This window comes from Talpa europaea (assembly GCF_964194135.1).
Source record: "Talpa europaea genome assembly, chromosome: 15".
In the NCBI taxonomy this organism is placed as follows: Eukaryota; Metazoa; Chordata; class Mammalia; order Eulipotyphla; family Talpidae; genus Talpa; species Talpa europaea.
The window spans coordinates 62,700,863-62,728,731 of record NC_140083.1 but is presented as its reverse complement, the minus strand read 5'-3'; the positions used below and the strand labels follow the sequence as shown (position 1 = coordinate 62,728,731).

The 27,869-nt window shown below is 43.7% G+C and overlaps 1 protein-coding gene across 2 annotated transcripts in view; it reads left to right on the top strand.

The window, feature by feature from the left end:
• The window catches only part of BORCS5 (BLOC-1 related complex subunit 5), a gene marked incomplete at both ends in the record, with an annotated part of 56,533 nt that extends 34,914 nt beyond the window's left edge, over positions 1-21,619 (top strand). For both annotated transcript variants that reach the window (XM_084256471.1, XM_084256470.1), the window contains 2 exons: positions 6,336-6,493; positions 21,389-21,619. In XM_084256471.1, coding sequence (XP_084112597.1) covers positions 6,336-6,493; positions 21,389-21,619 — 389 coding nt within the window. The remainder of the gene's footprint in view (positions 1-6,335; positions 6,494-21,388) is intronic.
• Positions 21,620-27,869: the final 6,250 nt, after the last annotated feature.

Below are 27,869 nucleotides of genomic sequence, written 5' to 3'. Positions count from 1 at the left end.
TCTCAGGTGTAGTCCCCATAAAATGCCCACCACCAGTTCACCCATGCACCATCACCATGGTCCCTTGTGCTCTGCCCTGCCTTGTTTTGATCTTTTTAAAGAACTAACTTTTGATTTTGTTGAGTTTCTCTATTATTTTTTGTTCTTTTTCCCCTTCTAATTGTTTATTTTCTTCCTCCTGCTAGCTTTGGATTTGGTTTGTTTTGTTTCTATCAAGTGGAAATATTAGGTTATTGATTGGAGAGCTTTTTTTCTTTTTCAAGGTGTTTATAAATTTCCCCCTTAACACTACTTTCACTGCATCTCTTAAGTCTTTATGTATTGTGTTTTCATTTTCATTCATCTCTAAGTATATTTTAAGTTCTCTTTGTTGTCTTCATTGATGCATTCATTGGTTGTTACAGAGTATGTTGTTTAATTCCCACAAATTGTTGCAATTTTTAGGTTTCCTTCTATTATTGATTTCTAACTTCATCCTGTTGGCTCAGAGAAGATATTTTATAAGATATATATCTTTTTAAATATATTGAGCATAATTTGTGACTTAACATATGGTCTATCCTGGGAACTGTCCAATATGAACTTGAAAAAAAAATATATTTTATTGTTGTTGGCTAGAGAGTTCTGTGTGTGTCTATTAGATCTAGTTGCTTTATTGCGTTGTTGAAATCCTCTGTTTCTTTACTCATCTTTTGTATGCTTTTCTATCCATCATTGAGAATGGAATATTAAATGCTCTATTATTATAAAACTACCTGTCTCTCCCTTTAGTTCTGTCCTTTTTTGCTTCATATATTTTGATCATCCTGAATTCAGCTTTTCCCATGCTTCCTGTTCTTAGTCCTTTCAGGCTGCTATAACTAAAGTACCTTATAAACACATAAATCTATTTTTCGCAATTCTGGAGACTGGGAGTCCAAGACTAAGATACAGATTCATTGTGTGGTGAGAACTGCTTCCTGGTTCCTAGAAGGTATCTTTTTGCTGTGTCTTCTGCTGGTAGAAGGGAAAGCGAGTTCTCTGAGATCGCTTTTACAATGGTACAAACCCCCTTCATGAGGGCTCCACCCTTAAGACCTAATCATCTTCTAAAGACCCTACCTCCAAATACCATCACCTTGGAGAGTAGATTTCAACGTAAAAATTGGGGAGGCAGGGGGCCCGGAGGGGGCACAAACATTTAGTCAATAGGACTACCTCAATGAGAAAGTTCTGTCATGGCCTCTGGTAGTTTTTGGAAACTGTTAGAACAGAGACCCTGGAGAACTATTTCTGTCCACACCAAGTGTTGTGGCGGGTTGACAGGTAACATTGGGCTTGTCTACACTAGCAGTAGTGTAGATACTACTCCCACTACATGGTTTAACCAAAACAATGATGACAGGCATTCTGGTGGCTCCTTCTCCTGGGTGAGACTGGTGTTCCTGAGGTAACTGAATGAATATAAAAATTCCCAAGGAAACTTTCTAAATACCCCAAAGGAAATGATCACTAACACACATCATCAGACCCTATCCAAGTTGGGCAGATGTTTTTGGATTTTCCTCTTTAAGAGAAGGGGAGGGGGTGCCTTTGAAAAGTAGAGTTTAAATTAAATAAAGAAAGCTTTTCTTTGTCCTTGAAATTTATTGTGCTGAATCAAATTCCTTATTATAAATTTGGGGATGGGGGGATTACTCTTTTCATAATCTGTTACTTAACTGTATCTTCATAATAACTTTTGTCAAAGTTACATAGATTCTGCTTTCTGGATTCTCTAACAAGAAATGAATCTTGTTATAGTGTTTCTCAAGTATGGCCCCCACTGCTCCTAATCCTTGGTTCAAGTACTGAAAGTGGCTAAGCCTCTAAAAAGGAAGAAACTCAATTTGGTAATAGCCTAGATTAATACCCGGATGGCTCTGTATTATATACATCAGAAAATTTTTTCTCCCTACCTGACATTTCAAAAAGAAAAAGATTGCTCAGCAAAATTTTTTCCAAATTTCTAACCCTGATGATTTTTCCATTCAACACTTTACACAAAGAAATAGGTAGAGATGGCAGTTTTCTGGATCTGTGTATTATGCAGTCTTGGTCCTCACCCACTCCCTGGCGCTCACACTCTATTCCTGTATAAACAAAGTGGTTTCAACAAGGTTTTAGGAAAGATCTCCAGTATTTATCATTTGCAAACCCAACCTGTAATATATGGAATTTTTAAATCAGGGTTTTTTTTTTTTTTAACTCAATAAGCATTTACTTTATGTGCATCACTGCAAACTGAAGAAATTAGAACACTGAGGAGAATGGCTGTGTTCCTTAGCATAGTAAAGAAGATTTAATATAGATTTTTTTTTATTTAAATGGAAGAGCGTACATATGGAAGGATGGAGTATTAGGAGTGAAGTGTCAAGATGTGTGTGCTTTTTTAATGGCTCAGGGAAAGAAATACAGAGAGAGATAAAGTAGATATTTGATAAAATGTGTGTTGTTAAAACCCAAATGCCCAAAAATAGATGAGTGGATCAAGAAGATGTGGTATATATACACCATGGAATATTATTCAGCAATCAAAAAAGATAAATTCATGCCATTCACAGCAACATGGGTGGAGCTAGAAGGAATTATGCTCGGTGAAATAAGCCAGAAGGAAAAAGAAAAATATTGGATGGTTTCACTTATAGCAGGAATATGGGGGAACCAAATAAGACATCAGTGTAAAAAAAAAAAAAAACAGTACAAAACACAACAAAGCAAAAACGGACAATCATAAATCAGAGACATCCTGCAGGGGAGGAGGAGGGAGAGGGCTTGGAGGGAGGGAGGAGCACAAGGGACTGAAGTGATGGTGCAGGGGTGCATTGGTGAGGGAAACTCTATGGGGACTACACCTGAGGGGGTGGGGGGAAGCAAATATTATTTAAAAATTAACAATGATGTAAAAAATTAAAAAATAAAAAATGAATAAAAAAAGTTTGTTGTTGAATCTAGATAGTGAGAATTTGGGTATATATTTTTGCCTACTTTTATGTAAGAAGATTTTTCTGTTTGGAAATTTATGTAATAAAAAGTGGAAAAAAAATCCTAAATCTAAGTACCTTTCCCCCTGCCTTTGTGGTTATACTTCCCAATTTATTTAGAATAATTGTAACTATAAATACATTTATAAAATGACACAAAACAGAACTTCAAGATGATATATATTTCATTCTCTATTAATGATAAGGGTTCAGGTAATGGTTAGCGTTGGTAAGTAAGAATTAAAACAGAATCTTGATTTTTATGTTGTTGAATTTATCAGTTTCCTTTATTGTCTTTGCCTTGCCCTGGCCCACTGCTGATGGCACAGAATCATCTGTGCCCCTTTGCATGCTGCCTTCTCACTCTTTCCAATCTTGGATTGACAGCAAAACATTTTTTGGTTCCTTTTTTCCCCAAGTTTGCTTTCCTAGAACTGGAATTTCTGTCAGTGATTTTGTGGGGAGATTTTAGTGGTCTGGAAAATCCCCCATTTTCTTGGTTTACAGGCACTCTAGAAAAATTGCCTTTTCTCATAAAACTAAGTATTCAACTCAGCAGTTGCCTTCTTGGGCATTTATACAAGAGATAGGAAAACTTAGGCTTGCACAAAAACCTGTATACAACTGTTCAAGTGGCCTTGTTTGTAATAGTCCCAAATCAAATAGTGTCTGATTCGAATGACTGAACAAACTCAGGAACACACACACCATGGATTACTACTCAGAGATGAAAGGACTGGACTGTTCATACATGGAGCACTTAGATGTGAAAGCCAGTCTCAAAAGGTTATATACTGTACTAGTGCATTTATAAACATTTGACATGTGTGAACATTAGAAATGGGGAAGAGATTCGTTTTTCCAGAAGTTAGATAGGAAGCGGGGTGGGGGGTGGAGTGGGGAGGTGGATATGCTTTTAAAAAGCAACACAAGAAATCCTCATGGTGCTGGAATGGGCTACATCTAACGTTAGTGGTGGATACACAGACCTCCACATATGAAAAAATTGTGTAGAACTAAGCACACACATACACACAAGTACAAGTAAAATAGGGACATCTGAATAAGGTCAGTGAATTGTATCGATGTCAGGATCCTGGCTGTTAGACTGTCCTGTACATTGTTGTCCTGTACTATATATTTTCTGGAAAGATGTTACCTTTGGAGGAAACTAGGTCAAGGGGTACACAAGATCGTGCACACAAGATCTCATTGGAAATTTCTAATAAAAATTAAATTCCTATTCCTGCATATGCCAGCGTCACCAAAAGCTGCCTTGTGGAGGCAGGGTCAGCTGGATGGCAGGTGCGCTTTTGGGTAAAGATAGGATTAGGACAGCTAAGGGGACCGTATGCCAGCTGTAGGATGTGGGCAGCGGAGCAGTGTCCTGGGGTTAACCCTTCACTCTGCTCCATCAAGCCAGATGGAGACCTGAGAACACGGACTGGCATTTCTGAGCATTCTCTGGGACAGCCCAACTGCGTGGCATCTTCCAGCCTATTTGGAGGAAATGGAACACCGCCTTAGCTCCAGCACCTCCTCTCTAAGTGAGGGTTTCATGTTGATGGTGGAGGGGACAGGAATGGGGAAGGGTTCCCAAGACAAACCTTGGTGTGGCCTCTCACCAGCTCGTGCCCCATTGCTTTGTTCATCTCTGTGTCGACTCCAGTAGGAAACAGCATGGCCAAGCATAGTTGTTCCCAGAGTTTGGTAGGGAGGAGTCCCCGAGATCCCTAGGGCCTTGCTGGGATTCCCTGAGGTCTAAACTATTTTCTCGGTAATAGTCAGACATTTGCTCATTTCTCTCATTCTCTGAGAAGTATACAGTGTGATTTTCCCAAGTATGCATGGTATAAAATGGCAACAGCTTAAATGCAGAAGCAGATGTAAGACTCTGGCTGATTTTCAATTAAGCCATACTTTCTTATTTTCTTTTTTTCCTCTTGCTTATACATTTTATTTTTTCCATTTATATGTGATACCACAGGATCCCCGCAAACTTATTCTTGAAAAACATCAACTGTCTTGTTTTTAAAGCCTTGATTAGTGGATGTGCTGATAGGTTTTTATTTGTTCGGTACTTGTGATCAATAAAATCTTTATTGTGGTAAGAGCTCATAGTTTTTTTGAAATCCTTTTTGATATCTTTGATCTAAGAAAACTATTTCACATAACAATATCGAGTCTTCCTCTCTAGACTATTATCATTGTAAGATAATCTATTTGGTTTATTTTACAAATAAAAAGAAAGCATTATTAAATTATAATCTGAACTAGTAGTTCAATGACAGATATTTAGTAAATAGAAGCAACTAAATGGAGCAGATGGCTTGTATAGCTGAGTAATGTGCTTCTGTTCTCACTGTGCAGTCGGGAAGGGTGTGTATGACATGCCTGTATGCAATGGTTGATTATATTTTTTTTGGTATTAAGAAATAATCTTGTCTTATTCCCACTCAAGTCATTCAGTGGCAAGTTCCCTCTAAATTAAGGGCGACATTTAAAAACATATGAAAATGCAGTCCCACCCTCCTTACATTTTTGTTTTGAAAACTGTAGTCATTTTCCTAAAAATATGTTAACATGTAATGAGGCCATTGTTGTTATTTTAAGGTAATTTAAGAAAATGTTTCATTGTGGCCTCCCTTCTTAATGGTATCCTTGTACATTTTATTTCCTTTGCCCTGTTTCTCAGATGATTATTTTCATTATTCAAAGAAATAAAGTAAATACCACTTCCAGTGTTTACGAATCCGGAAGGGATTTTTATACTCCTGACACCTTGAAGGAGTGTCATAATATCATATAATATCCTATTTATGCATAGAATTACTGGGGTGTGGGCCAGAGGTGTGGGGGGACGAGAGGAGACCAGAGACAGAGTGAGGAGCAGAACAGGTAGATCTAATGAAATACACTGCTGAGGGGAGCAGCAGCCAAGACAGGAGATGTCAGCAGTTCCAAGTGGGTTAGCTTCCAGGAGCTGTCCTGGAGAAACCACTCACTGACCATGTGACTTTGAAAGTTTCTTAACTTCTCAATGTCTGGAGTTCCTCATCCATAAAACAGAGATAATAATGTCTTCCTTCTCGGGACAATTATGAATATGAAAAAGAATGTGCAGAAGCACTTAACAAACAAGCAGCGTATAGTAGCTGCTTCACAAGCTGACGGTCACTGCGATTGTCATCAGCATGTAACAGAAGCATCAAGATTCAATTCAAGTCTCTGACTCTGTCTTTGGTGAGCTTGCTATTACACTGCTGTATTCACAAGTCTCTTAACACTGATTTCCATTTCTTTTGATTTCATTCTTTTTTGTCTGCTTTGCAGGGTTGCTGAGTGGGCAGACCTCTCCAACAAATGCAAAATTGGAGAAGTTGGATTCTCAGCAGGTGCTGCAGCTCTGCCTCCGATACCAGGATCACCTCCATCAGTGTGCAGAGGCTGTTGCTTTTGATCAGAATGCTTTGGTGAAACGGATCAAAGAGGTATGTACTAGAGGGACAGTAACTCTGCTGACTCATTATTGGGACTTCCTGTAACTCATGAGACCTTTTTTTTCTTTTAAGCCTTTTTTTAAGATTTTACTTTTATTTATTTATGCATAGAATTACTGGGGTGTGGGCCAGAGGTGTGAGGGATGAGAGGAGACCAGATACAGAGTGAGGAGCAGACCAGGTGGATCTACTGAAATACTCTACTGAGGGGAGCAGTGAGCAAGACAGAAGATGTCTGCAGTTCCAAGTGGGTTAGCTTCCTGGCCGGGGATCGAACTCATGATGCAGTGGCAGGCAATAGCTTGATACTGCTGAGACTTTAACCCCTGCACCACTCATGAATCCTTTCCTACTGGGCAGTATAGCCAGTGACTCCAACTTAGGAGAAGTAGTCATTTTCTAGTGAAGTCTTGATTTCTATCCTCATTGCTCTGGGGAAATTGCCTTCCCTAGCAGTAAAATGCAACAGTGGAAAAGTAGAGTTTGAATCCTGCCTCACCAGTTACATGCTCGGGCCTCAGTTTCCTCATCTGAAAAATGGGGCTAAGAAGTACCCTGCCCAAAGTTGCTTGGGGAATGTTAGCTGTTACTAGTATGTGGAAAGTCCTTCCACCCTAGTTTGCTCTGTTGATGAGCAATTGTCTCCAGATTGGTGAGCTGTTTCCTCTGTGTCATTTACACTTTGTTTTCCAGACGTTATCAGCTCTCCTAGGGCAGGAGCCTCCACATCTTCCTCAGTTATATTTTTTATCATGTTAGCCCATGGAAAGCCCAGTAATTCTTACTAGTTGGACAGAAATGACTGTACTTACTTAACTCACAAGTTTTTTGTGAGGAGAAAAGTAATATAACTCATGTGAAAGTACTTGATAAACTAAAGAGCATGGTATGATTGTTGAGTAATCATTAATGACAGTAAGTAGGTACTTGTTTTAAGCATGTCTGTCACTAGCTGAGCAGCAGCATGGCCTACCCCTGGGGGCAGCAGGGCCTCCATAAATACATTTTCCAAAGTTTTCAATCAAGAAGCAATTTATATTCCAAAAACTCTGAAGTGGTGTCACGGAACAGAACAGGAGCTCCAAGCTTATGTGATTGACACCCCCTGGATCGTTGAACAAAACAGTCTTGTCATTGGCAGGTGAAAGAATATGGACATGAGGAGACATGCAAGTAAAGGCTTGAGAATTCGTGTAAATTAAACGTCAATTAGTAATAGCCATAGTATGTCCATGAGATTACAAAATAGTCTTTAGTTACATTGATAGATTTGAATTTGCCAACACCTCCAACATGTTAGTACTTATCTTTCACAAAAGTTATATGCATTTCTGCTTCTATCGTGGATTAAATACTTTTATTTGGAAGACTATTGCCTGGCAAATATTATAAACTTACTGCATTATGTTCTGCATTGCTTTCAATCTCAAACACAACTATGCATTAGAATTACTTATTTTTTTCTGTTTGTTTGTCTTAATACTAAGATTTCCTCTCCCCCAATAGACATAGGATGTGGTCTGTGAAAACTTACTTTATTACGATTACCAAATGATACCAATGCCACCCTCCATTGCCTGGAACTTGGAAACCACAGGTCTGAAGCATAAGTTCTATAAAACTAGACTCATGTAAAGAAGGTCAGACTTTTTGCATATTTCATCTTATTAATATGCATCTTATTAAAAGTTCTTAGGAACCTTACAGTAAAGACAACCAGTACCTTTGAAACTTATTTGACCTCAAAACCCTCATCTTTGGTAACATCAATAATGTCTTATAGAAGTGGTATTTTTTAGAATATTCTCTAGAAAATGATTTTGTAGACATAAGACATTACCATTTTAACTCCTATGCTAGGAATTAAAACATTAAGTCTCAGAGAATAGATTTTATTTTAAAGATTTATTTATTTATGCATACAAGAGCTGGGGTACAGGCCAGAGATGCCGGGAGTAAGAGGATATCAGAGACAGATTGGAGAACAGAACCAGCAGACTGACTGAAATACACTGCTGAGGGGAGCAGTGGGCGGGTGAGACAGGAGAGGTCTGCTGCACCATGGGGGGTGCTCCCTGGCCGGCCCGGGATCGAACTTGGACTGCAGAGGCTGTGGATTGCTTCATAATGTGGTGCTTAACCCCTTGCACCACCAGGTAGGCCCTCAGAGAGAAGATTTTAGAATAATAAATCAATCGCTTCTCGGCCTTTTGGCTAAGATCAAGTGTAGAATAATAAATCAACTCAGTGTTTCTTGTCTTTTTTCTAAAAGTCCTTTGCTCCATATCAGGTTTTTTTATATCTGTCATTTTGTGGTTTAGGAAAGTGTGGTACAGAAAGGTTAAGTGACTAGCTCATTGTCGCTGCGGTACCAGACAGATAAGTCATATTTCTTGACCCTGAATGCATGTTAGGATCACCTGAAAATTTTTTCTTTCTGTATATATAATGGCAAATTTTACACATACGTGGAAGCATACCAGTCCCTTGAACTCGGATGTCTTCCATTCTACTGCAGCTAACCCAGCCATCAGCCTGTGAACACGCCTGTTTCATCCACACTCCATACATCCCCTGCCACCTCCCCACCTCAGACATATTTTGTTCATAGGTATTTGAATATGTGTCTTTTAAAGTAAAGGGCTCTTCTTAAAGGTTTTAACTTGAATTAATTTTAGAATTAGAGGAAGTCTCAAAAATTATTCAGAGAGTTCCTGTGTACCTCTCACCCAGCTTCCTGGAAAGTGGTCATCTTGCAAAACCGCAGTAAGATGATCGAACCCAGGGAATTAACAATGCCTCAATACTGTTAACTACATGGAGACCTTACTTGGGTCTCTCTCCTTTTCAAAAAACACAGTAACAATGCTGTCACCAAACCTAAAATATTTAATAATGACATCCTAATTGATGCAGTTTAGCTGGAGTACTTTTAAGAAAACACTGATGTGTAAGTCTCATTCCAGATCAAATAGATGAAAATCCTTGGCGGGGGGTGAGTGGGAGGGGGCAGCTGGCCACTGGCATTGATGAAAGTACTCTGGTGTGGAACCTGAATTAAGAACCAGTGTTCTGCAGCTTTCATTTCAAAAAGTTGGACTGAATTTAAGATTCTGTTTGGGGAACTTTGTGATTAACGACAAGGAGTCAGTAGCTATCCAGGGTTGTTGCAAAACAGAGAACGGCAACTGTCTTGAGCAGAACCCCAGTAGTTCTCTCAGGGTGGAAGAGGTGAGCGCTGTTTTAGGGTTTTCATGTTGACTGGGTATCCCTGTTGGTCAGTGTCAGGAAGCTTCCAAAACACACATATGCATGTGCTCTCACTTCAAATCCAGGGCTGAAACTAGTCACTTCGAGATTCATGAAGCAGAGGATGTAGTTTTGATCAAACACCAATTCTCTGATATTATGCCAGATGTTTCCTGGAAATTTAGTTGTGTGAGGCTGTCACAATGTTGTATGTGTTAGAAGTAAGGACTGAAAAACCATGGAGAATGCGTTAGTGGAACTGTAGAACCAGGATCAGCGGAGGTATAAACTGACAGTTCTCGTGATCACTTCGATTTGGATCAGAGGGACACATGGCTGTCACTGCTCTGATTCAGATAAAAGAAAACCAAGGAGTTAGTGAAGCTTTCCTGTTGCTCAATTTAGTAGTGCTCTTCAGTGAAAAGTGTGGTTTACGAATTTGTGTGAGAGAGAGGAGCAGGTGATGGACGCGGTCATCCTTAACAGTCGGCGAGTGAAGCATAGCAACCAGTAGCTTCCTTAATGAGAGATGACCCCTCACTCTCCAGGGAGCAGCGCTAAGCAGCTGTGACACACCTGCCTGGTGGGTGGTCCTTCAGGGGAGACAAAGAAATGTGACTTCGTCATCGTCTCTGCTGTCTGAGAGCTCAGGTTAGGTGAGAACAGATACACTGAACAGTAATATGAAAGATAAGGCGCTGTCTGTTGAGTGTGCTCAGTGTGGTTTGTAAGAAATTCTATAAGAGTTACAGACCAGGGTGTCCTGGAGTAGGTGAGGTTGAAGGTAGGTCGTGAAGGAAAACCAGGACTTGGGAAATGAATGAACAGAGGAAGAGGGCGAATTGTTGGCTGGAGCAAGTGCTTGACAGTCTTAGAACAAAATTGACTTTAGGGCTTCAGGGGACAATGAAGATACTAACCTTGTTCAAAGAAGTCTTCCTGCAGGAAGAGCCACATAATATTGGAGCTGGTTTAGCCAGCACACTTTTTATTTAGATACAGAAATTGAAGACTGTTGGAGAAAGTAAGTACTTTAGCCGGGGTCACAGAGTGAGATAGTGGACAAAAATATGGAAGTTAAGGTGGATGAAGTGGGATATTTGCAAGTGGAATATTAGAAAATATTTACAGAATGATGGAGAAGGGATCAAAAATGAAGAGTAGAAAGGAGTTCTGAGACAAGCAAGCACCTTTGGAGCAAGCAAAGGTGAGATTTTGGGCCCTGGGAGCATTTGTTTTGCAAGATCTAGAGAGGATGGCGGCACATTCGTACAAAGTTACTCTCTGGAAAGTATCTAGAACCTGTCTGACTTGTAGTAAACACCATAGTGTTAACTCTTGTTATTGTTTTAAATATAAATAATGGCTAAAAGGGAAAAGCCCAACACTCTGCCATGAATTGAATCGTGAAGTTTCTTGACTCCAGTAACAGCCTAAATATTGGCTCATTTTCAGCAATGCATTCAACAACCCAAGCATGATAAAGAACTACATAGAGGCAAGGCAGATTATTTTTAGCCCACTCTCATTTCCTTCAAACTCTGAATCATTTCTTTCCTGCCATGAATATGTGACTTCTGGAAATTTTATCATTAATTTAACTGCTTATTCAGCTTGGTGAATAGTAAGCTAGTGCCTGAGGAATATGGGCCGAGAAATGTGAAACTGGACGGCAGCCCATTGATTGGTCCTGGGCTTCTGGGCTGTGGACACAGCACTTCTTACCATCTCAACGATTTCCAGTGAAAGTGCATTATTTCTAGTATGGATTCAAGTTGGCAGGCGGACACCTTCTGTTTTAGGTCACATCTGTCATTGAAATTTGGGTTAACTGAAAAGTAAAGAAGAGAGGAACCTGTTTCCACTCTTGTAGGTGCCCCCCCTGAGGGTCCGGCAGGGGGGCGTGGTTGTACTCAGCAGGTGGAAGTGCTCGGCTCCAAGAAGACATAGCGGAGCCATCTGGAGCATCTGCTCGCCACCTGGCTCTTGTTTCTGTCTTATTCTTCTTACTCTCACTAGGTGAATTTATTCATAATTCCACTACCTTCTTAGATAAAGCCACTGGGTTTATTTTGTTATGGTTACTGTACGCTTGCCTTAAAGGCCTTGAGACTAATAAATTCACGACATGCTTCTGGTAGTCTGTGTTTGCATTCAGATGCGCTGATCAGCATGGTGCTTTAGCACAAGCCAGGATCAAGCATCGAATGTGGTGGTTCAGATGAACAGGCAAAGAGTTGCAGTCCTTCAAAAGCCATAGGATGACTCAAGACAGAGAGACCTTAAAGTTTCTCTGATTCAGCCCTTTCATTTCCCAAATAGAAAATCCAAGGTCCTTTTGGGATTTACCCAAGGCTATTTCTTCTACTTAATGACTGAGACAACAGAAGATGCGTCTTCTTGCTGGTCAGTTCTCTTTCCATTGTACCAGACTACATACACCGTTCTTCTTTGGAGTCTTTCATTTTGTTGTCGTTACTCCTTTTTTGTGCAGTAGACCCTTGAGTGGTGTTTTAGGAGGGGAGATCTCAGTCCTGGGCTGCACACATCTGGATGCGGCTTGCTCTCTGTCCGCAGCAGTAATGATTTCAACCTAACCCACTGAGTCATGTTAAAGACCCTGCAGAGCTGTTTTCTTTGTATTTGGCCCCTGTGTCTGCACTCTCTCCTCTCTGGGGCTGGAGGAGAGGCTGATCAGGGGGAAGTGGCTTCCCCAAGGTGCTGCCCAGGGTCCGTGTCCGCCCTGGCATTAGCGTTCATTCTGATCTTCAGGTTCAGCTGGGTTAGTGTGAACCCTTGGTGGGGGAGGCGGGTGCGCTGCCTACCACCTTGAACTGAATCTTTCAGTGACACGTTGCTGCTTTGAAACGTATCTCGGCGATGGTGGTTGCTTGGCTTCAGATTACAAAACAGGTGAGAAGGGTTTATTTAAAACGCCACCTTTAGGCAAGAGCTGCTTTTTGCCGGAATACAGTGGGCAAAGCGGAATACAGTGGGCAAAGCGTTTCAAGAGAACCTTGGTTCCTTTCCACCTCACAAGGTACTCTGGTGTAAGTTTCCACCAGAGACCTGACAATAGCATGATAGCTGTTCCCCCTTCTTGTCCTTTGGGCAACCTTTCTTTTCGGTAAGAAATACAACTGGTCCCTTGGGTGGCAGGAAGTACAGCTGGGGGATTGGGCTTATGCCGGTTCGTCTGGCTGTAAGGTATGCTACTTCCTTGGGCCTGGCCCCACACTTCCTTTCCACAGCCCTGTGCTGCCAAGACAGAAAGTCTGGAGGAGGGCCCAATTGAGTTTATTACTTGCCTGCTGGAAATGGAGACTTGTGTTTTTTGGCGCGGCGTGAGCCAAGCCCAGTTATTTGACTGCTCTGAGATTTAACTCCATTCAGGTTCTGGCTGCTGACACATGAGCATGTGTGAACAGCAACCCTGTTTCCCCCCAGTTTGCTCGCCCCAGACGTGCCCCAAGACAGCTGACTGCCAGCTTCCCCTCACTGGCCTGTGTGCCAGGCCCCGAAGCCCCTGCTTCTCTCCCTTCCCCAGCTCATTTCCAGTCTGCCTTTAGAGGCCCCTTCGGCTGCCTCTCTGGTGAGGAATGCGAGTTACAGCAGCCTCTAAGCCAGAGGGTAAGCATGGCTGTAGAACTGGAAGCAGGTCTCGGAAAGTTACTCTCTTTGGTGTGTCTTTCAATAAGGAACAAGGAGTTTCAGCAAAGTCGAGCATTGCTACAAGCAATGTCTGGCTCATAGTCATTTCAGAAATGTTAGTTAAGTGAACTTAATATGTTCTTCAGTTATTTCAGTGTCTTCATTATGGTGGGAGTTAGGCTTGCTTATTCTATTCGAGCAAATAAAAGTTATAAATGGTAGCTCTGGTGGGGCAGACTGACTGCAGCTCTAAATAGATTCAGAAATGCGTAATGACGCAAACACAGCAGAGGTTATTTCTGGTTCGCAGGTGACTCTCCTCCATTGAGTTCTGGGATTCGGGCTCCTCCCACACCACAGGCCACTTTGCTGATGGCAGGTGCTGGGAGGAGAAAGAGTGACTAGCAGAGGAGAGGTTCTTGAGGGTCAGACCTCAGAGTCTGGAATATCAGCATTTAAAAAATATTAGTGAAATGAACTTATTATATTCTTCAGTTCTCGCGTCATTTTGGGTAGAACGCGGTCACATGGGCACAGTTTGTCCCAAGGAGCCTGGAGACACAGTCCATGTGTGTGTCCAGGCCGTCCTGAATTTTGGGCTACATTTTGAACATCGATAACATCTTTATGTTCCCAAAAATGTATGTGAACTTGGAGGTTCACGAGGGCCGGTGTGAGGTGCCATGGTTTCCATTTCACTTGGGTTAAGTCTTCTGTCCATGAAAACCAGGCGATATTAGGAAAACACTTAGGTTTTTAGCATTAAGTGAAAAAGCCAGGCCACCATCAACATGATTTCAACTCTGTTACGTATCTTTTTACAAAAGGTTAGAGGGAAACATGACAATTACATAGTTGTGGTTGCCTCTTAGAAATGAGATTATCTGTGATATTTTTAAAAGGCTGTTTCTGTTTTTCTGTGTTTTATAAACATCTGTTTTGACCATGAAGATTTTTCCCCCAAATTGGAGTACTTCTGTTTGTTTGTTTTTCTCTCATAACATATTTATTTGTCTTATAAGGGATTTCCACCCCCTGCTGATTTTGGACTCACCAAGCTAAGTATATACCGTTAGAAGCCCGCGTGCATGTGCTTACAGGTCTGCTGTGCTGGGGACCTTGTTTAGTTCCGTGCAGGCCCTGGGGGGTGTATCACTGAGCAAAACCCACAGGTCCCTTCCTCATAGACCTTGCCTTGCACTGGGGAAACGGTCAATAAACGAGGCAGAAAAAGAAAATATACAGCATAGAGGGTGGTGATCGGTGCTAAGAAAAATACACAGGAAGATAAAGGATTTGAAATGCAAGTGGGGAATTTGCACGAGGGAGGCCTTGCAGGAAAGGAATTTTTATTAGAAAGACCTCTTGACTAGTACAGAGCTAGCCAGGGCACTCTTCCTCCCAATTCGGTCTATACCTCAGATTTATCAAAATTTTTCACCAGTGACAGTGATGGTACCCGATTGTTTACGACTAACAATCTGCTCGCTGTCATACTTGCTGGGATGTTCTGAGCTGGGGACATCCTTGTTCCCTGTTGGTAGATGGGAGGACACTTGCAGATCCACATTCCTTTTAAAAACCATCTCCAGTTGTTTCAGGTCACAAGGATTCCCGAAGGATTGTTATAGGATGTGTCCCTGGAGCTTGAGGCAACAGTAAACTTTTCTCTGCCTGTGCTGACAAATTGGACCTTGCTATTGTAAGCCTATAGTTGCCACCCTGGCCTTACACCATCGTTCTCATCCTGCATACAGATGGAGCGCTTACCCCTGGCCTGAAGTTACTGCAGACCATTGGTAGAAATGACTAGAAAGGTCCTCCCCAACCTGCAGCCCAGAGCAGATGGGCTGTGAGTGAGAAAGTGCTCTGCACGGTGGTGGGCGCTGTGTAATGGGAGCAGGGTTGCGTTGGGGAATAAAAGTCATTTATTTCAAATGCAGCGAGACTTGTGTTGTGTAGACGTGTGGACATTAGTAGCACAATTCTAGGCTCGTTTCAGGGATGGTTCTCCCTTTACACTGAGGTCTCCTGCTGTGCTCTCAGCCCTGCGGAGAGCTACATTCTCTGCCACAGTCACTCACCGGCCCTTGCATCTTGTAATAGTCACAGTGCTACCCTCCAGCACCCAGGGTTCACATGGGGCCTGCTTTCATGCTTGCCTGCTCGCCTTCTGGAAGGACTGCCAAGAGGGGTCTTCAGTGAAGGGGGGTTGCAGAAAAGGAAGAGCTGAAGGGGGCCTGTGCACTTGCGCTCATATTCTGCATTGTGGAAACTCCAGGGGAGAGGCAGTGGCACTTCTGTCCTGAGCTTTTATTTTTACCTTGATTATTTTTCTGTTCCTGATTTGCTGTCTTTCTGTGTCACCTTCTGGCCCTTTGGGGATGGGAGGGGGTCGGCAAAGGAGAAGGTCATTTGAGTGATTTTCACAGGTCTAGCTTTGGGAACTGCCGAAAGACTAGAGACTTTTTTCCTGCCTTGCTTCCAAGATGTAACATCTCAGAGGATAAGAAAGCAGAAGAGGAAGTTGGACAAGTCATAAAATAATCATTGAAACAATGTGATGCAATTTAAATTCTTGTGGTCCTAGTATCTTAATTTTCTGGAAGACCCAAATAAAATTTGTTCCTCTGCTGAGACATTTAGATATATTGTTTGAACAAAGGAAACAGAGTCACTTCAAAAAGTCCATTATGTGGTAATAGATGCCACTCAGTCTGCGGTGTAATTAATGAAAACATTGGCGACAGTCTGCCCATTGTTTGTCCCTTGCGTAACAGGAAATGGCAGACTAATAAGGAGCTGAGCAGGCTTACGTAATTCTAGAAGGAAGCAGAGCCTGCACACAATTTCAACCATCAGATTCCTGATTGCAGAAAGCTCCACCTGAGCAGGCTCCTGTTCCTCCTGGACACGAAGACGTTGGTGTGACTTGACGTCATTTGCTTTTGACATTATCAGTAGTTTTTGGGTTTTCGTTATGGACAGAAATGGTGTCTTGAAAAAATTTGCTTTAGACCAGTTTTAACCTGTGCTAATAATTTGTTTGACCAGGTAGGACTACAGAAAGTAAATGTCACTGGGGACTCTGGTGACTTGGGCAGTCGAGTGTAATGTGGTGGGGTGGCCCTGGTGTCAGGAGACCCGAGTCCAGCAGGACCCACTGTGTGGACTTAGCTGTGTTGCTCACTGCCCTGGAGCAGTCTTGTCCATGCAGTGAGCTGTGGGGTGACAGCTATCTCAGGACCCTAGCAGCTCTCTGTCCTAGGGCCCCTGGTGAATGAGGGATTGTGAAATGCTTATACAAGTGAAATGTCAGAGCACGCGGTGTACCCACTGGGCCTGAGAAAATGTCACTCAAGTTTATCTGCCACCAAATAGTTTGTTCCCTTTAGTCTCCTCTCAGTTTTTGTTGGGTAAATGTCCATGTTATTTAAGTCTGCTCATTTGTTGATACAAAAGTAAATACTGGTGGTTAAGTTAGAAACAAGTGTTCTTTCACGCAACACTATAAAAATCACCATTTAAATTCATCAGCTAAGGATTTCCAAAAGGTATTGAACACACGGCTCACCGTGGAAGGAGCTGGTGTGGGCATATACCTCTCACACTGGGCCATGTGTGAATTCTGCCTTTAATTTTTTTTTTTTTGAAGATTGATTTATTTATGTATACAAGAGCTGGGGTACAGGCCAGAGGTTTGAGGGTGAGAGGATTCACCAGAGACAGAGTGAGGAGCAGAACAGGCCGACTAGCTGAAATACACTGCTGAGGGGAGCAGCGGGCGAGACAGGAGAGGTCTGCCGCGCCATGTAGGTTGCTCCCTGGCCAGAGATTGAACTCATGCTGCAGAGGCTGTGGATTGCTTCACAGTGCTGTGCTTAAAACCTTGCACCACCAGGGAGGCCCCCTGCTTTTAATTTTTGAAGAAACTTAAAAGCTGTTTTTCAAAGTGCGGCACTACTTTACACTCCCACTAGCAGGGTGTGAGGCTCTGGTCTCTCCCTATCCTCACTGTTACTTTTTATGCTTGCCTGTGTAATTTAGCCATCCTGGCGAGCTATAAAGTCCTGTCTCCCCGTAGTTTTGATTCCTATTGACTAATGAGCTGAACAGCTGACCTGCTGGCCAGTTGTAGATATTCTCTGGAGAAAGGAGGAGCTGTATTCGCAACACCAGAAAGGGAGAGTCAGGAGAGCTGGGAGTTCTGAGATTCGGGACATGTGTAAGGATGAAGCTTTATATAAGACATTTTAGAGAAGTTTGCTTCCCCCCCCCACCTTTGCATTTTGAAAGGACACATGTGTTAGGAAAAGGAGAAAGAAAAAGAGAGAGAGGCACTTACTTAGTCACAGGCAGGCAGGAGAGCTGCCTGGAGCAGTTGGCTTTGAATGTGGCCATAGCGTTTGGGAGTCTTAGTTTTATTTTAGTACCATGAAAAACAAATCTCCAAGCATATTTGGTCATTCCGTGGAATTTGTTATAATAATATAACATTACATTTTTATAGCTGTTCTATTTTTAGATCACTCTTGTGATATCATCCAGTTTATATAGTTTACATAACCTTCACTCTACTCAGGGATAAAATGGATGGGTGGACACATTATTATTACCGCTAATAAAAGGTAGAAGCTCTGACTTCTGTACTGCATTATTAGTCATAGAAGGGGTTTGTTTGAGGGGGGAAGGAGGATGAACCTACATTGCTTAAAACCAGTATTATGCCTATCTCTAAATAGATGTTTGAGCATGGCCAAGTCCTCACAGACTGTTACTGACCTTCGAATTCATTACTTGTATAGCTATAGAACAGGATGAATTATAATTTTCCATTCAGCACTTTTAGCCAGGAAAATAAAAAGAGCAGACCTGTGTATCTGGGTGTATTCATTGCATTTCGGGGCGCAGAAGGCTGCCCATCCAAAGGAAGAACAAAGCTGGGGCTGGATTTGTGGTATGAGAAGAAAGGCAGACAGCCCTTGCTGAGCTGGCCCCTGCTCCTCCTGCTTCCTCCTCCCCACCCCCACTTCCTAAACTGACCTCCTTGGGAAACAGGAATTTAAATGTAAAATGAATATAGAGAAAGAGAACTGTCTACTGAGACTAACACAAATTGACCTTGAGGCTTACATGACCTAAGCGGTATCACATTAAAACCTGAACATTACGTATAGAGGGTGGGAAAGCTGAGTGACTTCTTTTTAAGGCAGTCACAATTAAGTCCTTAAGCAATTGTTTTTGTTTTTGTTTTTTAACATTTCTTTTTTTTTTTTTTAAGATTTATTTTTGCATACAAGAGTTGAGTACAGGCCAGAGGTGTGGGGGGGTGAGAGGATTCACCAGAGACAGGGTGGGGAACAGAACTGGCAGATTGACCAAAGTACACTGCTGAGGGGAGCAGCAGGCGAGACAGGAGAGGTCTGCTGCGCCATGTGGGTTGCTGCCTGGCCGCCAGAGATCGAACTCATGCTATGGTGGCTGCAGACATCTTCGTATGTTGTGTCTTAACCCCTTGTGCCACCATGGAGGCCCCATTTTTTTAAACATTTCTTGTAAACTCAGGGTTGGAATACCAAAAGTCAGTCAATCATACAGACTTGAATTTTGCTAACTGTGGAGCCGTTTGCCTATTCATTTTTCCTTGTGACCACAGAAACGCTATCAAGCTTGCAAGTTCCATCTTGTACACAACTTAAGGTTTTAGAATTTAGAGGTGTTTTTATGAAGTGCTCATCTTTTCTGACTTAGAGTTTGGATGAGATATCACCAAACAGTGGTGAGAGTTACTCATTCTCACGGCTGAACATAGAGACCAGAATCGTGGAAGGACTTGTAGGTAAATTATGACTTCAGTTATCATGGCTTGTGAGGTTTTTTGGTCACGAAACTTTGGAATGAGTCACATGACTCTGCTGTAAGATTTCAGTAGCAGAAATACAGAACAAATAGAAAACATGTCAGCAAAAAAACACAATGGTGAGTTGTCATCTGAGTGTGTAAGCCTTGAAGATAGTTAATGTAACAGACATGAGGCACAGCAACAACCTCCTGCCTTTACAACAAAGTTTATCTCTCTGGATACCTCGAAATGTCATTATTTCCCCTGCCCTTATTGGCAAAACTCTTACCTTGCTTTCTTGTTTTTCATGTAAAAGAAGTTCGAGATACTTTCTATTTCTATTCACATAGATTTTGTGATTAATGGGGTTGCTTTTCTGGAGGTTGTTATAGGTGTTTTGATCATGTCACCTGCTTACTTTGCACATCAACCCTACAAGTTTCTCTTCTAGGGCTGACCTACAAAATCATTACCAAAACCCCCTTGGGGTTTTTTCTTCCATGGGCTGTGGTAGAATTGACTCTTGAAAGATATATTGTGTCTAAGCAACATGTCTGGATTATGTGTGCTCACCTAAGACTCAAACATGAAATAGCTTGGCACAAAAGTGCTGCACTCATGAAACACGGGCCCCCCGGATGTGGAAACATGTAGGGAGGTATAGGCCATGTGGACAAATTCCTTGCTGAGATGGGGGTAAAAACCAATCAGGTAGCATATAGGGAGAGAGGGCATGATTGCCAAGGACCTTAAACATAGTAGTTGATTCGTTAGGCCTTGGAGACATTTCAGATGGCTTCATTGGGTGTCTAGACTGGTAGAGTTGGGGGTGAGGTCAGAAATGCCCTTGTTAAGTGAAATGTAATACCCCAAGAAGGTTCTGAATGGTGGGAGGCTGTGTAATGAGCCATGTTGGCTTTTATGAGGTGACCAGGGCCCCCGTATCCTCTTGCCTCTTGGGAGGGGGAGCACTCCTAGCTGCTGGGTTGGAGCCATCCCAAGGAGGCCTGGCGGTGCACCATCATGACGGGTTTACCGGTTCACTTCCTGTGCGGTGCTGCGTAACTAGACAGGGCTGCAGAACCCTCCGGAGGTGTGCGTTACCTCCATGTTATTTGCGTTTCCTATTCTGATGGAAGAATCAGCATGGGAAAACAAGCGTGCGTTGTCTTAACTTCCCCTCCTCACTACCCCTTTTTCCGCAGACACAATATAAATGCAGAACAGGTGGTTTTTTTCTTGGGGCTGTCTGGGGTCTCCTATGTGTTCATTAGTTTGGCTTTGTTTTTATCAAGCTATTTCCAGAGGTTCCATGGTCACACACGTTGAGTGCTGCCTGAGTGTGGTGCCCGGGCAGGGGCATGCTCTTGGAGTCAGCGAGCAGGGGTGGCTGGAGTCACGCCCAAACGTTGAGATGTAAACTTGCATCCTGGAGTTTGTTTCTCCCTGCAGAGGAAGGGATGCAGGCATCTGACGCACTGGAGGCTCCCTGCCCCTATTCTATCCAGACAGTAGGTTCCAAAGATCTTTACTTGGGGAAGAGGAGAGACCTTAAAAGGGGACCCCAGAGCCTACAGTTTGTTTCCTGGAAAGGGAGAGGGCACGTGAAGCAGCCCCCCAGTGGTTTGGGCCATGGTATGGACTTGAGCTTGGTTGGCAGATTTCCCTGAGTGATTTCCAGTCTGCAGCAGTTCAGGGAGGAGAGGAAGGGATGGGGACCTCGTTCCAAAGCTCCTCCGTGCCGTGTCGAGTCCTGCGCCAGGTGGGTTTGCTGTGTCATCTCATCAGTTTACTCGCGCCAAGCCTGGTGCTCTGGAATTTTTGCAGATAAGACCTGGAGACAGAAGGGGTAAGTTTATCTACTCAAGAGGCAGGCCAGGTTTCAACCCTGGTCTCATTTCCAAGCCCAGGAGTCTTCCCTAAAGAGAGTGAAATCCCAGGGTCACAGCAGGGTGTAAGTGGCTCCCAGACAGTGGCCTTTTAGGCCTGGTGAAGATGGTTCTGGGCGGCTGTTGTCCAAGTCGTGCTTCCCATGGAGCCAGCAGCTTCCGCTCACCGTGGAGCGTGCTCACACTGGACGCAGCGTCCCCTGATGCTGACTTGGGTCAGCGAGACTTAATGTATTTCACTTTCTCCCCCTACAGATGGATCTGTCCGTCGAAACCCTCTTTAGCTTCATGCAGGAGAGGCAGAAAAGGTACGCCAAATACGCCGAGCAGATCCAGAAAGTCAACGAAATGTCGGCCATCCTCCGGCGCATCCAGATGGGCATCGACCAGACCGTGCCTCTGATGGAGCGGCTCAACAGTCTGCTGCCCGAGGGCGAGAGGCTGGAGCCCTTCAGCATGAAGCCAGACCGAGAGCTCAAGCTCTAGAGCCACATGGCCTCTCTGCTGGCCGCTGCTCCCGGGGACGGAGCCCCGCGCCGCCGGGACCCTGAGGACTTGAGAACCAGGTGGTGTGACCAGGCCCAGGGCAGGTCGGGGGTCTTGGCTCTCCCGGAGGAGGGCGGGAAGCACTGGGGCTGGTCTGAAAAGCTGACTCGCCCCCCCCACCCCCCTGACCCCTTCCTGGATGCATCTTCCCTGTGCAGCGCGAACTGAACTGCTTCTGTGACAACCGGAGTTGAGTGATTAGGAATTCTCTACAGCACTCCGTGTTGGGGATTATTTTTATTTTGTTTCAAGTTGTTTTTTTTTGTTTCAATTGAAAGTGTACATTGTCTAGTCTAACTTGTGAGGTGAAACATGGGGAGAAGGGGAGAGGTATTGTAAGAAGCTCTCTGGGGTGTGGGCTGTGACACAAGCACTGGTGAAGTCAGGCCTGTGCGGTTACTCTTCCTCCCATGTGCATCACATGCGGGCCTCGCCCAGGGCACCCCCTTCCCGCCCCGGTGAAATGCAGGTACTTTTGTTGTGTGCCGGGTTACTGTGCCCCATATGTTGTCTTGGGAATCTGATGATTCCTTTCTACACCCCCATTGGGTTTATCTCCCACTGACAACTGGTTTCATTGGGGCAGACATAGTTACGTCTCTTTATATTACATCACTGACGGGATTCCAGTTTTTGGAACAACAATAAGGGTTTAACCAGTAGCTGTGTGACTCATCTGGTGAACTTGGGGTGCTGAAGGGGTGCGAAGTGTTCCAAGGGAGGAATCTCTTACTACCTAGTTTCAGGCTAACTGGGGTCCAGACCCTCTTGTGCCTCTGGTACCTTAGGAAGTATGCCGGTACCTGCAGTCCCGCGGCCACCATGGCAGTCCCTGCTGGCCTCCAGCCCAGGGAAAATGCAGGTGCCCCCTCGGGCAGCGCTGTGAGAATCACATTTCTGGATGAGTCTCCTGTCTGGGAGGTGGTGGTAAGCTGTACGTAGGCCAAAGGCAAGTGTGAAGATAGCCTCTCGCGGCCTACCTGCCTTCCCGGAGAGTCTCTCTGATGTCAGCACAAAGGTGGGGTTGTGGCGATCGCTGCCATGTTCAACAGGGCCGCTGCAGGTGCGGGGAGCATGGTGTGCCCACGGAAGGTGGTTTTGGGATGTCAAAAATAGCCTTCGGTGTATTTATTATTTATGAGATTAAAATTGCTCCCACTTCATCCAGCATATCTCGGGTAAATGTTACCCAATTCTACTCTTGGATCTTAATCAGACACTATGTCGTAGGTGTTGAATGACAGAAGAAATGTACATCAAGCTAATGAAAAATATTTTTTTGGTCCATAGTGTAAAACTCAATAGCTTCTAGGATTTTCTGAGGCCACAAAATACCAAGATTGTTCATTCCCTCTGAGCGCGAAAGACAAGGCGGGAATGAAAGCCATGGGAAGCAGCCGAGGCCCTCCAGATCCCACTTCTGTCCCCTGGGAACTGGCGCCTTAGGAGGGGTGGCAGAGGCCTGAGGAGAATGTGGTCTGAGGGAGCCATGGTGGCACTGGAAGCCAGGAGCGGGGAATAGCGAGCTCTACCTTCAGAATTTGCTGGACCACACTGACCTGACATTCTGTATCACACCCTTTGACGGTCGATTTTAGTTGGCGCCTTCACCCATTTCTACAGTACAAATCAGGAAAGATGTTCTGTACCTTAGAAATCTATTAATAGCTAAAGGCCGTTCTAGGAAAAGTCATGGGGGAAGGGGAGGCAGCAACACTTACTAAATAATGCATCTTCCCCTCACTGAGCTGCAGTGCCCCTGGAGTTGCGTATAAAATTTCCACATAATCAAGGTTCTGACTCTGGCCTGTATCTACTCCACGATCTCTCCCTCCATCCTGTTTCATGCCGTGTTTTGTCCTTCGGTTTTCTTATCACCATTTCATAATGCCTTTTAATATCTGCTATGGCTAGACTAGATTCCAGCTAGACTTAGGAGTATTTTTTCTAACTTCACTATCTTTTTAATTTCAGTGGGCGGAAAGATTATCCATCTTTCCTTTGCCTAAATTCACAGGAAGTGGCATTTTTAAGCATCACCTTTGTTCTTTTTTCGAGTTCCTGGAATTCATGGCACCAGCGCTGAACACAGGGATATGTTCATAACTTGCGAAGAATGAAGGGTTGGCTGCTTGTCTATAGAGCTATAAAAATTGCTCAGGTGCCATTATCCTCACTGCATTAAATATAATTTACAAATAAAAGCACAAACAAATAAAATGGGATGCAGACTAGGCCTGCAAGGATGGAGCTTTCTCAATGCTTTTCAGCAGTTAATAGACTGAATGTGGCAAAAAGACAGATCTAGCCTGGCATGAAACACTCGCTGGCCAGTTCTTCCTCCAACTCCTCCTTCTTACGGAGAAATTACATAAAACATGGTATTAACTTAGATTTTGGTCCCAAATAGATGTACTAGTTATTACTGGGTAGAAACAGAAGAACAATAGGTAAATCGGACATTACTTGAAAGAATTGTAATTCATTTGATATTTATGGTGTGTGAGGGTTTTACAACCTTGGCTAAGCTGAGCCTGAATTCCCTTTCCTGTTGGTTTCTGTTCAGGGTTGGCCACGAGACACTGGCATGAGATTTGTTAGTGGAACTCGGGTGGCAGCTGCAAGTTGCCACAGGGGAGGAGCTGTGGCATCCTGCACATTGTCCTAGGCCTGCTGCACCCTGGGTGAGGCCAGTGGCTGTCCCACAGCCCCTCCAGCTCCCGGAGCTCTGCCTTCAACTCTTGCAGGTTAGGCCAGGAATGGGACCTGCTTATCCTTCAGCTGTGGCTCCTGATGAGCAGCAATGCACACTCCCACCTGCTGCTTGCAGGTTTCATTGTCCTGTTTACCCTCTTTCCCAAACACCCAGTGATTTCAGGTGAAAGAGCATTGGACAGGGACTCTCTGACCAGCTCCTTTAATTAATGGTTTAATTATTCCACATCATCCCTGGTAAGAACCACCCTGACTCTGTATGTGGCGTGACTACTCATTTCACTCCTACTTTTTTCCAGTGGATTCTGAGAATCTGATCTGCTGTTCTAAGAGACAGTGATGACGAATTTCTGCTGGTTAGTGCCCAGTCACCTCACAGGCCACCAGAGGATGTTTCAGGGATGAGGAAGCAGCCCAAGTGTCAAAGAGCCTGGCTGGGAGTTTCCTGACTTGGTCTTTGTCAAGTTCATTTGATTTCCCAGTGCCTGTCTCTACTCCCCTCTGGTGTGAGCTGGTCTGGATGGACCTCAGGCCCCTTCGAGCTCACTGGACCCTTCAGCGAAGCTGACATCTTCACCAGCTGCCCGAGCACTGGCCCTGGGTCTCTATGGTGACTTTAAATTCAACAATTTTTCTGTCTAGTGGTCCCTTCTTTTAAAAACCTGTGTCTAGTCATCTCTATCCTGAACACTATCAAAGAGGCCACTTGCTTTACTAGTTGAAGTGGCAGTTTGGGAGAAGCTGGCCTTCCCCCCTATTAGATGCCTATAAAATTCCAGTAAATGAATTGTGGGGTAAAGAGGTGATTGTGTGGAATTCATGTCTGTTGCTTTACACATACCATGTCTGTTTCCCTCAGTTTCATGTTTAGGAGCTTATGTACGTAAATTTATATGTACCTGTTCTCCCACCTGAGAGCAATTTCTCAGAATATGCAGTATATTTTGAACATAGAGTCCTCACTGGTGTTCTCTGCAGAGTAAATATTTGATGAAATGAGTTTTCAGGACTCTATACTCTGAAGTATAGGAATGTGCTCAAGAAACGAGTTATTTTTATGGTTAAAGTAGCCTCTGGGTATTTGCTTTTTCCTCCAACATATCAGAGGCTGGAAATGTTTCCCGTACCTTTTAGGTACTACAGACATGCTGTTTTCCAGGTTACATAAATTTAGGGCACTGGGGGCTGACGTGTGCCAAGTTCTTTATGTTGATTTATAGTGATAACTTAGCTTTCACACCTCCCCTAGCAAAACTCGGCCTCTTCAGAACTTAGCACACACGTATAAAAACGCCACAGTAATTCAAAGTTTTGTGTGCCTGATTTGTTTATACCTCAGCTAAACCCGGATATATAATACTCAGTAGGAAATTACTGAAAATGTTGATACTAAAGATTAAAGGGCAGAGTGAACGTGTGTATGTGTAAGTGTGTAACTTTATATGTCAAGCGTCTTAAAATTGTGACAAGTCATTTTGCTTCTCTGTCCCTTACCCTGACATTTCATTTCCCACTTAAAAACGATACAGTGGGCCTCCCTGGTGGTGCAAGGGGTTAAGACGCAACCTATGAAGCAGTCCGCAGCCACTGCAGCACGGAGTTTGATCCCTGGCCGGCCAGGGAGCAACTCGCATGGCGCAGCAGACCTCTCCTGTCTTGCCCGCTGCTCCCCTCAGCAGTGTACTTGGGGTCAATCTGCCTGTTCTGCCCCCCACTGTCTGATGAATCCTCTCACCCCCCACACCTGTGGCCTGTACCCCAGTTCTTGTATGCATAAATAAATCTTTAAAAAAAAAAGCGATATAGTGTCCCTGAGGAGGTGGCCTTGTTTGCTATTTATAGTTAATAACCCTGAATTTCTCACACACGCCAGACACGCATCTTCCATTCAAATGTCAGGGCTACAGAGGGGAATTGTAACTGGATCATTATCTACATGCTTCACGCCAAAAACAAACCAAAAAAAAGCAACCCCCCTTGAACAATGAAATTCAGGTGCTTCTAGTGTGTGACCTGTGGCACCTGGTTGCCTGCAACCCTTATTCTAAGGGACACTGAGAGTTGTATGTGCATAGAGGACCCGTGGGAATTTACGGATGTGCCAATTATTTTTTTGCCTATCAAGATGTGTTTCTACTGCTACCTTTTATTATACAGCGAGGTCTGATTTACAAAGTTTTGTGAACCAAGTGCTTTTAACTCAGTTTTCAAAACTCATAACTGAGCAGAGGGAACCAGACCACAGCTGACGCACAGTCTCCCGTAGCCAAGGCCTCTGCCCTGCAAGGTCACGTTCTGCGTTCCCAATGGGACAGCACTGGGGAAAACGCTAGTGTTTAGCCAGAACCAAAAGGATGAAATTTTATCAGCCCAATTTGATGTCTCTGGACATAAACGACTATATGACTGACTTGTTAACGGTGCTGTCATTTTCCAGTTGATTTTGCAACACTTTAAAGATACAAGCGAGTATAATTATGCTGTACAAGGATGAATGGGCCCCACAGAAGGCCAGAAATAACTTACTTCCCTCTCCCATTTATAGATGCGGAGTAATACTCAGAGAAAAGCACAAATTTTGTTTACTACACTCAAAACATTCCTGCTTCGTGTCAGAAAAACAAGGTTTGGAGGGTTACAAGTTTTCATCAGCTGGTGCAGGAGGAAAAACTTACTTCATGTCATTTCTTTGACGGGAAGGCTGTTTCATCCAGGGCTCATTTACATTTTATCAGGTTTTCCTCAGACATCTACACCTTCCCTAGTCCCTTTAGTCTGTGTAGTCTGATTCAAGTTCTCAGACCCAAACTAGTCCTCCACCCCCCTCCCCACCCGGAGCAGGCTGTCTCCAAGAACCCCAAATTGGTCTGCATTTGAGTAATCACTGGCTTGGCCTTAGGTCTGTCCAAGATCTACACCTCCTCATCCTTCCTCCTGCACCTTCCAGCTGCAGGCAGATGTACTCCACTCCTTTTATTCTTTCCCACTCTCTCCTCCATTTTCTGCCAGGTCCAAGACAGCTCGTCTTTGCTCAGCTAACCCAATCCTCCGTGCTTTTCTCTTTCCTCAAATCGGAACTCAGAAGGCTTCGCAGCCAACTTACATGCCATTCCCTGTGATTCTCTTTATCGACATTATTCCACATGCCTGCACCGAAGGTAAAAGTTTTAGTCCTTTAATGACTAATTTTTTATTAGCTAGCGGGTGAAACAGCTTCTTGTTTTGTAAATCGTGATGGCCAGGGTCACATTATGCAGAGGTCACGGAGGCCTACGTGGCAAGGACAGCTCTTCAATAAGCCAACCCTGGACTGACAGGGGCTTGAACAGCATGCGTCTACTTACATGCAGGTTTTCCTGAAAACACACCATGAACATTGATGGTACCAATAAACACAGTGCAGTTAAACGTATTTCGCCTATGATTTTCTTAACTTTTTTTCAGTCTTAAGAATAACATATATAGGGCCTCCCCG